Source organism: Apis laboriosa, unplaced genomic scaffold, assembly GCF_014066325.1.
Source record: "Apis laboriosa isolate Shangri-la unplaced genomic scaffold, ASM1406632v1 scaffold18_cov149, whole genome shotgun sequence".
NCBI classification, from domain to species: Eukaryota; Metazoa; Arthropoda; class Insecta; order Hymenoptera; family Apidae; genus Apis; species Apis laboriosa.
This window is the reverse complement of record NW_025222233.1, coordinates 1,364,376-1,376,466: the sequence shown is the minus strand read 5'-3', so window position 1 is coordinate 1,376,466 and position 12,091 is coordinate 1,364,376. Positions and strand designations below refer to the sequence as shown.

At 19.5% G+C, this 12,091-nt stretch overlaps 4 protein-coding genes across 6 annotated transcripts; 2 read left to right on the top strand and 2 right to left on the bottom strand.

Moving 5' to 3' along the window:
- Window positions 1–490: 490 nt before the first annotated feature.
- On the bottom strand, window positions 491–3,033 carry LOC122711997 (serine/threonine-protein kinase RIO1). 2 transcript variants are annotated; one of them, XM_043931257.1, is made up of 5 exons: window positions 2,888–3,033; window positions 1,699–2,723; window positions 1,395–1,606; window positions 673–948; window positions 491–592 (listed from the first exon to the last, which is right to left on the bottom strand). In XM_043931257.1, the coding sequence occupies exons 1-5, from the start codon at window positions 2,941–2,943 to the stop codon at window positions 491–493; spliced, it is 1,671 nt and encodes a 556-aa protein (XP_043787192.1). In that variant the 5' UTR covers window positions 2,944–3,033. The 2 variants fall into 2 exon arrangements, with proteins under 2 accessions (XP_043787192.1, XP_043787193.1); XM_043931258.1 differs by having other exon boundaries at window positions 2,821–2,953.
- A 948-nt stretch (window positions 3,034–3,981) lies between these two features.
- On the top strand, window positions 3,982–6,853 carry LOC122711996 (dystrotelin-like). Of its 2 annotated transcripts, none has more exons than XM_043931255.1 (10): window positions 3,982–4,113; window positions 4,207–4,414; window positions 4,520–4,763; window positions 4,836–4,947; window positions 5,063–5,229; window positions 5,314–5,426; window positions 5,510–5,732; window positions 5,808–6,129; window positions 6,254–6,484; window positions 6,620–6,853. In XM_043931255.1, exons 1-10 carry the CDS (start codon window positions 4,014–4,016, stop codon window positions 6,739–6,741), a joined length of 1,842 nt encoding a protein of 613 aa, XP_043787190.1. In that variant the 5' UTR covers window positions 3,982–4,013; the 3' UTR covers window positions 6,742–6,853. The 2 variants fall into 2 exon arrangements, with proteins under 2 accessions (XP_043787190.1, XP_043787189.1); XM_043931254.1 differs by having other exon boundaries at window positions 6,254–6,547.
- Window positions 6,854–7,489: 636 nt separating this feature from the next.
- On the bottom strand, window positions 7,490–9,411 carry LOC122712014 (glycerophosphodiester phosphodiesterase 1). The gene is made up of 5 exons (XM_043931287.1): window positions 8,971–9,411; window positions 8,532–8,707; window positions 8,234–8,447; window positions 7,911–8,143; window positions 7,490–7,811 (listed from the first exon to the last, which is right to left on the bottom strand). Exons 1-5 carry the CDS (start codon window positions 9,301–9,303, stop codon window positions 7,682–7,684), a joined length of 1,086 nt encoding a protein of 361 aa, XP_043787222.1. The 5' UTR covers window positions 9,304–9,411; the 3' UTR covers window positions 7,490–7,681.
- Window positions 9,412–10,052: 641 nt separating this feature from the next.
- On the top strand, window positions 10,053–11,731 carry LOC122712016 (40-kDa huntingtin-associated protein-like). The gene is made up of 7 exons (XM_043931293.1): window positions 10,053–10,332; window positions 10,446–10,492; window positions 10,582–10,784; window positions 10,905–11,106; window positions 11,194–11,296; window positions 11,372–11,490; window positions 11,562–11,731. Exons 1-7 carry the CDS (start codon window positions 10,274–10,276, stop codon window positions 11,729–11,731), a joined length of 903 nt encoding a protein of 300 aa, XP_043787228.1. The 5' UTR covers window positions 10,053–10,273.
- Window positions 11,732–12,091: the final 360 nt, after the last annotated feature.

The window sequence follows — 12,091 nt, the reverse complement described above, 5'->3', positions numbered from 1 at the left end:
TTAATTAGATCTTAGTCATTAATATTATATAATTATTTTAAATAGCCTATTTCATATTTTGTCTATGAGAAGAAATTGTTCATATTCTTTTATTATTTTAGCATTAACTGATATGATAAATCAAAATGAATAACATATTTTATTAATATTATAATATAAAAAATAATATAAATTTAATTATCTATCCATTTAGTCATTTATAAATATAAAAAATTCTATTATAATTATAAACAAAATAGATGTTGAAGATTCTTGAAAACAAAAAAAAAAATTAAAATAAATTTTTTAAATTATTTATATTATATACATATTTTATTTAATATATAATAAAATACAAGAATAGAATATTCTTAATTTTATTAAAAATTGTAAGACAAACATATTTCTATTTTTTAAAATTTTTTATAATTAAAATATAAAACATCAAATTAATTATATATAATTTTATTGTATTTCAAATTTTTGAAAATATTTTCTAATAATACTTAAATTATTTCTTCTTTAGTACTTTTTCTTTCCTTTTTTTAATATGCTTTTTTATTTTAGTTTTTCTTTTTTCAGCCTGTTGTTCTTTCACTGCTTTTTTTCGTGCCTATAATTAAATATATATTTAAATATATGTTTTATATATATATATATAAGTATATTATATAAGCAATTATATTATCTTACCTTTTTACTATCTGGACTCTCATGTCGAGGTCGAGCTGAATTAACAAACTTTGATTCATTTTGTATATCTTCTTCTTCACTATCTTCAGAATTATTACTTTTCTCAGATAAATTATCTTTTTCTTCTATATTATTTATTTTTTTAGATCTTTCATTAAGAATTTCAGGAGTATCAATAGGTTTAGATAAATCTGATTTTAAACCAACAAGAGTTTTATATATCAAATCTCCTTTTCCTGTTTTTGCAAGTTTAATATCACGCTCAATATCAATCACCTAAACATTTTATTAAAAGTGTACTTATGAAATTTGATTAGAACTCTTATTATACTCTTGAATATTCAGATATTTATTTAATATAATTTATATTTATTATAATTTGAATTTTTTTCGATATTATGAATAGATAACTTTTATTAGAATACTTAAAAATATCCAAGTATTTAAATTTTGAAATTAAATTTGAATTATAAATTATTATTATAATAAATAATTCAAATTTTTGAATACTCAGATATAATATTTCAGCAAGCATTCTAAATTGAATGAGTCTCTCAATATCTGTTAATTTAAGTAAATAATAAAAATTTTAAACATAAATAATATAAACTTTAAATATATATATAATATATTGTATATATTATATATATACAATATTTAATGATATATACAATTATATATTTATAGCGATATATATATTTATATGTATACTTTTACATTACCTGACTTAAGTTTTGTGGAATATAAACTTGCTTAAATACTTGTTCTTCTATTTGCTGTTCAGGATCAATACATTGATCACATTGCTGTGTCATTTGTTCTGATATTGTATCTAAATACTTATCCATATTTTCTTCAGTTATTGTTGGATCTGTTATAAAATTAAATAATGCCTTAACAGTCATCACAGCTACTTCATTTTTCTTAAAAAATTCTACAAAAAAAATTAAATCATATTGTTTATTAATTCTAAAATTTTTGAAACATTTAATAATATTATCATAAAAAATTTTTATCATTAATTACCAGTTATATTTGTACAATCTTTTCTAAGAAATTCAAGTGCCATAGGATGATCATGTTCAACTGCTTGTGATACATCTATTATTATAATAGATCCATTATGATATAACATATTATATTCACTTAAATCAGCATGAACAAGTTTACATTTATTATATAGTTTCCACATTATTTCAATACATTCTCTATATAATTTTCTTGGTTTAGAAGCAGTTAAAACAACATCTTTTAATTTTGATGATGGCCAACCATTAGTACCTATGAAATCCATTAATAGTACATGACTACGTAGTAAAATTGGTTTTGGAGCATTTACATCTCCTTGTTGAAGACGTATTAAATTTCTAAATTCTTTCTCTGCCCATGTTCGTACCATCTTTCGTGGATTATGACGACAATATCCATGACGAAAACGAAATTCTCCAGTGACATATTTATCTCTATCCTTAAAATGTAAAATTGATGTTTTATATATTTTTATTGCAAATTCTATTCCTGTTTTTGATATTGCATGATAAACATTAGCTTCTTTTCCAGTTGAAATACATCCATTAATTTCTGCAATTATACCCTGATTTAAAAGTTTAAATAGTATCATTCTTGTACGAGGATCTAAAACTTGTTCAACAGTTGCACGATCATGTTTGTCTTTTGTTCTAAATCTATCTTTTTCTACACGCTTATCATTTTCAATAAGAAGATTTGCTGCATGTCCTGGTAAAATGGGACCTTCATATTTTTCAATATTAATTTTATTAGCATAACGACGAAATAATTTATCTAATGGCTGATAATTAGTAATTTTATCAGATATATTTTGTGCATTAATATTTTGTGTTTGAATATTTTTGACAATATTTTTTGAAGCAGTTCGATTTTGAATAAGATCTTCATTCCAACTAAAATCGTCATTATCTAAATTATCATTGTCATCATCTTCCTCTTTTTCATTATTTGAAATATATAATTTATGAATATTTTTGGATAGTTCACAATGAAATGATGGTTGTCCTTCACACATTTTTAATCTATAAGTAATATCATAGTAATATCATTAGAATTTGTATAAATCATTAAAGAAGATATAATTAATAATTTAATTATATTATAAATATATACGTATACATTTTATAAAATATATATGTATACATTTATATATATATACATATTTTATATATATATATATATATACTTTGTCTCAGTTTCATCAGTGTCACTAAATTGTCCTTCTTCATTATATTCATGCATAGTAAAATTTTATTTCTTTATATTTACTTTATTTTAAAGATTAACAAATATATAAGAAATATATATCATATTTTTTTAAACTATAGATTAAATTACGTTGCATGTTACTATTTACATATATTAAGGCGTATTTCAAATTATATATTTCAAATTATATAATAATATAAAAAATAAAAAATTTACTTTAATACATATATATCTCGTTATATAATATTATATGTATATAATATTATCAAATATTTGTTATTTAATAATATATTTTCTAATAATTTTTTATTATTTTAAATCATCACGTTTTAAGTAAATTAGAACTATACTCTCTATTGTCTTTATTATCTATGATTAATGTATAAAAAAATGTATTTTGTTTACATGTACCATTATTTAAATTGTAAAATCGTGAATAATGATAAAAAGTAATGATTATATTTTTAATAATTAAATAATACATAATAATAAAAATTTATGTATGATATAATACAACCAAATATAATGTAAAGTATCCATACTTTTAATAAATATATTAAGTTATAAATTATAAAAGAAAGACATAAGATATACAAAAGAAAAATATCTTCTAAAATAATTTATATTCTGTCATATAGTTTATTATAATTTATTATATTTTTTTATATAGTAATTGTAAATATATTATGATATTAAAAATTATAACTTGTAATTTTTTATTCAAAATTTATAATTATAAAAAAATATAATTATAAAAATTTTAAATAATGAAAAATTTTTTCAGATTTTATGAGCTAATATTTTCATAAGAAAAATATTTAAATATATAACTTGGAAACTATTATATTCTAATGCTAAATAATTATAAAAATAAAATTTTTATATTTTTATAAATATAAAGAATTATAATATTATACAATTAAAATTTCTTTAAATTAAATTGATTTTTGTCATTATTTATAATTATTATAAAAACGTAAGAAATTATGAAATATTAATTATATATTTTATTATGTAAAAAATAATATTTTATAACATATTATTAATAATAATTTTTTTCTTCACATATAGATAGTGTGTTTTAAAATATTTAATATTTAAAAATGCAAAATATTATAAAATATATTGAACAATGTAATGATATTTGTTATACATCTTATAGAACAGCTGCAAAAATGCAAATTTTACATAAAGAACTTAATAGTAAGTTTAATATATTTTTATTTTATTTTATTATTACTAATAATTTTATACTTATAAACAATTAATAATAATAATAATATATATTTTTTATAGTGCAATATGTTCAACTAGAATTAATTGCTGGAATTTTTGAACGTCATAGACTTTCAATTACAGAGAATTGTGTTAATTTAGATTCAAGTGAAATTGAAGATGTTCTTTCTGATATTTATTTTGCAGCATGCAAAGAAACTAATACTAATTTTGATATTGATCTTGCATCAAAATTAGCTTTAAATTATATTTTAACTATATTTGATAAGTATGTCACATTATATATATATGTATATATATATGTTTTACTGTTTAAATTAGAATTTAAATAATAAATAATATTTTGTTATTATAAATATTCCAAATATTATAGACAATGTACTAGAACAGTTTCTGTATTTTCTATAAAAGTTGCTTTAATACTAATTAGTTCTGGAAGATTACAAGAAAAGTATGGATATCTTTATCAACAATTAGCTGATCATAATGCATGCTTATCCAAAGTTAGTTTACATACATTATTAACAAATATTTGTAAAATAACGGAAATGCTTGGAGAAAGTGCAGCATATGGCCCACAAAATATTCAATCGCATATTGATAAGTGTTTTTCAAAAGTAAAATTATATAATATTATATAAACATATGAATTGTATATAACTTATAATACTTATAATATTTTATCATAGTCTCAAGGATGTCTTGGAGTTACTGAATCAGAGTTTGCAACATGGATTATGCAAGAACCTCCTTTATTGATTTGGATAACAACATTTAATCGTATGAAGTCTGCAGAACATAGTATATATATTTTATATTCTAAAACATTTAATGTTATTTATTTTATATATATAATAATAATATATTTTAAGAAATTGAAGTAAAAATAATAAATATTATATATTCTTTTATCTAGTTGTACATAATATTAGATGTTCATTTTGTAAAACAACACCAATTCATGGACTACGATATTCATGTCTAAAATGTGCAACATATCATCAATGTCAGCATTGTTTCTTATATGGTAAAATATCAGGAAAACATAAATTAAAACATCCTGTTCGTGAATTTTGTACCAAGGTATATTAATGTGCTTAATTTTTTCTTTTTTTTTTTTTTTTATATAAATACTATATAATACTATTTGCTGTAATATTTTTCCAGACTTCAAATCGAGAAGTAACAAAATTAATTATTGAATTAATTAGGAATAAATTGAGATTATGTCCTGGTAGATCTATTGGATTAAATATTGATGATCAAATTCCACATATAAGGTTGTTATATATACAAGTTTAAAATAATGTAATATACGAATTTATTTTCCAATTTCTATTTTTTTTTCAAATATCTGTTGTAGTACTGAAATAAAATATACCGATTGTGAATCAGTAAGAAGTACAATTAAAAGACGAGTTTTAAATGATCCACAAAAAGAACTACAAAGTATAATTACTCATTTGGAAGAAGAAAATAAACAATTACAAGTTGAATTGCTTGATATACAGGGTACTAAGGCAGAAAGACTTCAGCGTCATAGAGTTACAATTGAATCGCAATTACAACGTCTAAAATTATTAAAAGTATATTATCATTTTATAATTAATATCATTTTAGATATCTAATAAAATGACGAAATATTTTTTATTTTTTTTTAGAAATGTTTATTTACCGATAGAATTAGTATGCCTCAAGTAATTAATTATATGCAAAGTACACCAATGGTTCCTTCTCTTTCATCACGATTAACATCCTTACCTATAAATTTTGAATTAAGTCCAATTATTCAACAAGAAAATATAGAACATATTTCAAATGTGAATGATACAGATATACAAACAAATAATTTTAATCCATTAACTAGAAATTGTATTAGTGAACAAAATTATGATGTTATTGATTCTAGAGAAGCATCTACAAGTATAAAATTTAATAATATACTAGAACCTACTAAAATAGAATTAAGTACATGGATAGGAGGTATGTTATATGTTGATTTTTTATTATTTTGAAAAATATATCTTTAAAACATCAATTTAATAGATTATATATGAATAAAGTTGAATGAATAAAGTTCACATATTTTTTAATTTCTAAATTTTAGGTACAAAAAGATCAGATATAAATCCATCTGATAGCGGTTTTTCTCAATGGTTAAGTTCTAACAATTCAAATTGCAAAGAAGAAAAATATTCAATAAAAGCTATGACTAATACTGAAAAAGAATCATTACCTATATCTGATTCTCTCATAAATATTCACAGAGATAATACACCATCATCTTTACAAAGACCTGATAAACATTCACAACATAGTAGCTTACAAAATATTCAAGGTGATCTAAATGACATACTAGATAGATTACAAAATATGGTTACAGATGATCGTTTATTAGATGGTAAATTATTATATTTTAAACTATACATGGTATTTTTTTATATAATTATTTTTACATAAATTATTGCTTTAGATTCTTATGTTGTTAATGACAATTGCAAATTAAAGCGAGCTACTACAGAAATGGAAGATTTATTAACAGGACTTATTCAAGGTATGGAATCTCGCAAGAATAAGCTTACTACTATTGTATAATTATTAATCATAATTAATATTTTGTAATTCTATCTAAATATTTACAAAATAAATATTTCCGTCCATATAATTTGAACTCTTGAAATGATAATATAATTTTAATTATTTTCAATATTTTTACATATAATGATATAAATGATATAAAAAAATCTTAGATATAAAATGATATGAAAAAATAGTTAGAGTTTAAGAATATTGTCAATTAATCATGTTAGTAAGTAAATCATTTTTATTTTTTTAAATGCTATTCTTATTATTAGTAAAATAATAAATGATTATTTTTATTTTTCTATATAATCATTTAATTGAAATTTCAAAGACTATAAAAAAATAAAAATAATCAAAATCTTCAAAAAGTTTTCATTTTAAAAATTATGATTATATGACATTTATTATGTAATTTTTGATAAATATAATTCTTCCAATTTTTGAAAAATTTTTTTTTTAATTTTTAAGGCTAACAAAATTATTGAAAATATTCAAGAGCCTTACATAATCTTCAAATTGATATGAATTTTAATAAATTATATATATAATTTATAAAATAAATAAAAAAAATAATGTTCAATTATAGTAATATTGAAGTAATTTTTTATATATATTTATAGAAATATAAATGTTAATTTAATTTTTTTATTATTTAATTATTAAAATATTATGATAAACTGTTTAAATTTTATTTTTTCTTTTTTAAATAAAAAGGAAAGGAAATGAATTAATATATTTTAAATATATATAAGATTAATATGTTGTTTTATTTTTATTTATTAATTAAAGCATTTATTAATTAAGCATTGAATTTTTGTTAAAAAGATACATATGATTCATCATTTCAATGAATGGACTAGATCATCATTTATTATATAGTATAAATATAGTATAAAATATGTTCATTTTTAAAACATAGAACATATATGTAGTATTATATTATATGTCTTTTTCAACCAACAAATGTATCCGTTAAATAAGTAAGTTTAAATAATCGTGCGAAATGTGATTTCTCTGATGGTAAGTTTACTGTCCATGCGATTACACGAACGTCACGATTAGTCCAATCATGTATAACACGTCTAAAATAATATATATAAAAGATATAATATTTTTTACAATAACTATTGTATAAAATTATTTAATATTATGAGATATATAAGATATTTATATGTACATACTGATTTATTATATCTTTATGCAACAACACAGTAGACACACCCACAATATAATACATAAAACGGGAAAACATCCATTCATAAACAAAATCTATTAAACAATACATCAGATGTTGAAATAAATTGTTATGATATCTTGCTGGACCTGGACCCTCTACACCTGAATAAGATATTCTTGAATAATAATAAGGTCTCCATGCAAGACCTCCTACAATTCGAGGTTCTTTTCTTCTAATCTATATTAACATAAAATATAATAATAGAATTTAATATATTAAATATTAATCTTATCAATAATCTTACAATCATAATTATCTTTATTTTACCATATATACAACCAAAGGATTAAAACTGGATACAACTGCTCTTTCAAATAATTTAGGATATTTGTTATACATTTCTACAATTATATGCACAATTTCCATGTTTAGATCAAATGCTTTTAGATCAAAAATTATTCTTTGTTCATTTAATAAACACATTTCTATACCTTCATGAAGTAATGGAATTTTTTCAATGAAATTTTTATCAAATTTATCTCTAAAAAATATGTAAAAAGATTGAACAAAAATATTATTTTACAATATTTCATTATAAAAAATATATCTATAATGATCTATTTACTTAAGTGGATGATTATAAGAAATATCTAAGTCTTTTAACTCATCCCATGTCATTTTCTTAATAATTCCATGTTTTCCAGTAACTCTGTCAATTGTTGAATCATGAAATATTATAGGTACATTATCTTTTGTAAGCCATACATCAAATTCAATTGCAGTACATCCTTTATCTTTGCACTATAAAATATTTTACAATAGATTTTATTTTATTTATAATTTAAATGAAATAAAAATATATTGTTCTTTTTAAAGTTATAAATTTTTTTGTTAGTAATTACTATTAATATTCATATTTACATTATAAAATAATATATAATTTTTTTTGTTATAAAATATCTATCTAAAATTCCAATTTAGATAGATAAAAAAAAACAAATTGATTTATTTTTTCTGGAATAATTGCTAACTAAAAAAAACCATTATAATATATAAGATTTTACATTACGAAAAGCTGTTAAGCTGTTCTCAGGAAAATCATATCCTCCACCACGATGAGCCACCACTCGCATGCAATATTGTTCTCCATTACCATGATCTTTGTTCATGGTATTATTTTTCAGTAACAAAGGATCTACACCAAGCACTTCTTGCACAATGCTTTCCTTTGGTGGTGGAATTCTGGCCATTTTTAGCCCAAATGTGACAAGGAGAGAAATCCAAAAAATCCATGGTATTGAAAAATAATAAATAATAGATATGAAAATGCTCCAAATAACTTGTAAAAATATCAACAATAAACTAGTGTTCAAAATTAGTTCAATAATTTTATGCATCCTTTAAAAAAATTTTTAGTCTTGTTAACGTTTTTTAAGAGAAAATATGAGTTAATCAATTTTACAAATACAAAGACTTCAATTATAATACTGTTGCACGACACAATTTATTACTTGAAAATATAATTTTGCACATTCTTGAAGATATTCTCTAAACTTCTTATATATATATTTGTATATAGTTATGTATTGTATACGTTTGTTTACGTTATAATATCACAATTTTAGAAACAAATAATTAATTATTCCTGAAACATTATTATTAAATAATTATTTAATAATATATATTTTAAATGTAATTATAGTTTATACATACCAATTAATATTTATATTTTTATAAATTAATAATTATAATTATATGATATATTAATCTTATTGTCTTTTATATTATCACGAAAAATGTAGATAATTATTATTTAATTATATTAGTACAATACACGAAATTTAATTTAAACTGTAAATTTTTTTAATATAAATATTGTCATAATATAAATTATTAATTTGTATAAAAAGAAACTAAATAACATTAATATGTTTAAAAATTTATAGACTCAATGCACTTACACCTATCTTGTATCCAGACATTGGTACTACTGATATCAAAAGTTAAAAGATGTTCGGTATATAATACATTAATCAATTTATATAATATATATATAAATATATAGAAAAATTAAGAATAAATTAAAATAACAAAATTAATATATTTTAGAATTTATATAATTTAAATGTCTATTATTATTAAATTTGGAAAACGAAAAAATAATATTAAGTAAAATGAATAAAATAGAATTAATTCAATTGCTTAATATAGCATTATATTATTATATAATTATATTTACTATAATACATTAAAAAGACAATGTGTAGAAGCAATAATGGTATAACCAATTACAAAAATATCTTTAGAAAAAAAATGCGATACTAAAAAAATTAATTAATAAAAAAACGACATATTCAAATTAAAAAGATGGGAGATTCATTAGACTTTTTAACAAAGTATCATAACATATCGAACAAACTAAAGAAGTGAGTATTCTATTATATATTTTTTTTTTTATAAAATAATCCACTTTTTTTATAATAAAATTATTAATATACATAATATAATATAATTTATTCTTATTTAAATTTAATTTTAGACGATTTTTAAGAAAACCAAATGTTGCTGAAGCAAGTGATCAATTTGGTATGTCATATGATATGATATGTATTCTTAAAAAGATAAAAAAGATATAATATTATTAATATTATAAAAATTATAATGTTATTTTTTAGGAATATTGGCAATTGAATGTGAACAAAAAGAATTATGGCAATATGCAGGTTTATGTTTATTAGCTGCAGCTAGATGTCAAGAAACATTAGAAAATACCTTTTCTGAATTAAACTTTTTAATAAAAGCTGGTCGAGAATTTCTTATGGCTGATAAAAAAGATAAAAACATAGGATGTTCTTCTATAGGACAAGAAAATATACAGGTTTATTATTTTTGTAATTTATAACTTTTTATATTTATTATATTTATTACAATATACTTTTATTACAATATAAAATATGATTATGTATAATTTTTAAAATTTTATAAATTTTTATATTAGGCTGCAGTAAATTGTTTTGGTCAAGCTTTAACACATTGTTATAATCAACCAGGATTCAATACTATGTCAGCTGGTTTAGCATTAGAATTAGCATTAGCTTTAGGTCCTACTCCAGCTGGTATACAACAATTATGTAAAGCGATTGACATTTTTCCAACTATAAAAGCTATTAATACATTAGCATCATATTATATTAAACAAGGTAAATATTTATTTAAATAATTATTGTTGATTGATTATTGTATTATATATATATATATGTATTACATAATACATAATATTTCACCAGGTGATTATGTATCTGCTTTACAAATTTTAAATGATTTTGTTGAATTTGTTGAAAGTTATATTAATGCTGGTGCAAAAGGGAACTATAATATTATATTACACAGGTATTAAATATAATTAAAAATATAAAATTTTATTGATACATAAAAAATTAATAAATTAAATAATTAAATATATAGATGTGAAATAACTAGAGTACTGTTATTACTTATACTTCAACCATCACCACAAAGATTGGCACCTTCTTTAGCACAAGTTTTGGAAAAGTATGCATGGGTAGAAGAAACTACAGATAATGGTAAGTATTATATTTTTCTTTTCAGTAATTTAAATAAAAAGAATTATAAAATTGTAAAAAATAAATTTCAGATTTTAATATGAATGAAGATGAATTACTATTACTACAATCATTAGTATTATCATGTCAATCACATGATTATCAAGCATTACTAGAACTAGAAAGTGAATTGTGGCCTTATTTAAATATTGAACAAAAGGAGTTATTACATAAGTTAATTCAAGTTTTAACAATACAATAAATGTATTTTTTATTATATATATATATATATATATATATATATATAATTATATATATTATATATATATAATATATATTTATATATTATATATTATTATTATTATATATATATTATTATATATATATATTAATTATATATATATAATTACATTTTATATAATAATTTGACATTGAAATTAAATTATAATTATTAAAAACTAATTATAAATTATAAATAGCATTTGTTAATTTTATATTTATTTTTATTTAAATAATATTTTTAAAAAATTTTTATATTTGTTATTTTTTTTACATTTCTATTATTTAATTATATTGTATCTTAATAAATTATTATTAATTAATTCAATAGAAATCACTTGAC

Bases quoted from the DNA above. Each gene is read 5' to 3' on its own strand.
- LOC122711997 (XM_043931257.1), bottom strand. From the start codon at position 2,943: ATGCATGAATATAATGAAGAAGGACAATTTAGTGACACTGATGAAACT. The intron at 2,724-2,887 runs GTATATATATAT...TATTACTTATAG, and splicing joins ACTGATGAAACTGAGACAAA to ATTAAAAATGTGTGAAGGAC. The intron at 593-672 runs GTAAGATAATAT...ATTTAATTATAG, and splicing joins AGAGTCCAGATAGTAAAAAG to GCACGAAAAAAAGCAGTGAA.
- LOC122712016 (XM_043931293.1), top strand. From the start codon at position 10,274: ATGGGAGATTCATTAGACTTTTTAACAAAGTATCATAACATATCGAAC. The intron at 10,493-10,581 runs GTATGTCATATG...GTTATTTTTTAG, and splicing joins TGAAGCAAGTGATCAATTTG to GAATATTGGCAATTGAATGT. The intron at 11,491-11,561 runs GTAAGTATTATA...AATAAATTTCAG, and splicing joins AGAAGAAACTACAGATAATG to ATTTTAATATGAATGAAGAT.
- LOC122711996 (XM_043931254.1), top strand. From the start codon at position 4,014: ATGCAAAATATTATAAAATATATTGAACAATGTAATGATATTTGTTAT. The intron at 4,114-4,206 runs GTAAGTTTAATA...TATTTTTTATAG, and splicing joins TTTACATAAAGAACTTAATA to TGCAATATGTTCAACTAGAA. The intron at 5,230-5,313 runs GTATATTAATGT...ATATTTTTCCAG, and splicing joins TTCGTGAATTTTGTACCAAG to ACTTCAAATCGAGAAGTAAC.
- LOC122712014 (XM_043931287.1), bottom strand. From the start codon at position 9,303: ATGCATAAAATTATTGAACTAATTTTGAACACTAGTTTATTGTTGATA. The intron at 8,448-8,531 runs GTAAATAGATCA...CATATTTTTTAG, and splicing joins TCTTATAATCATCCACTTAA to AGATAAATTTGATAAAAATT. The intron at 7,812-7,910 runs GTATGTACATAT...ATATTATTTTAG, and splicing joins CATAAAGATATAATAAATCA to ACGTGTTATACATGATTGGA.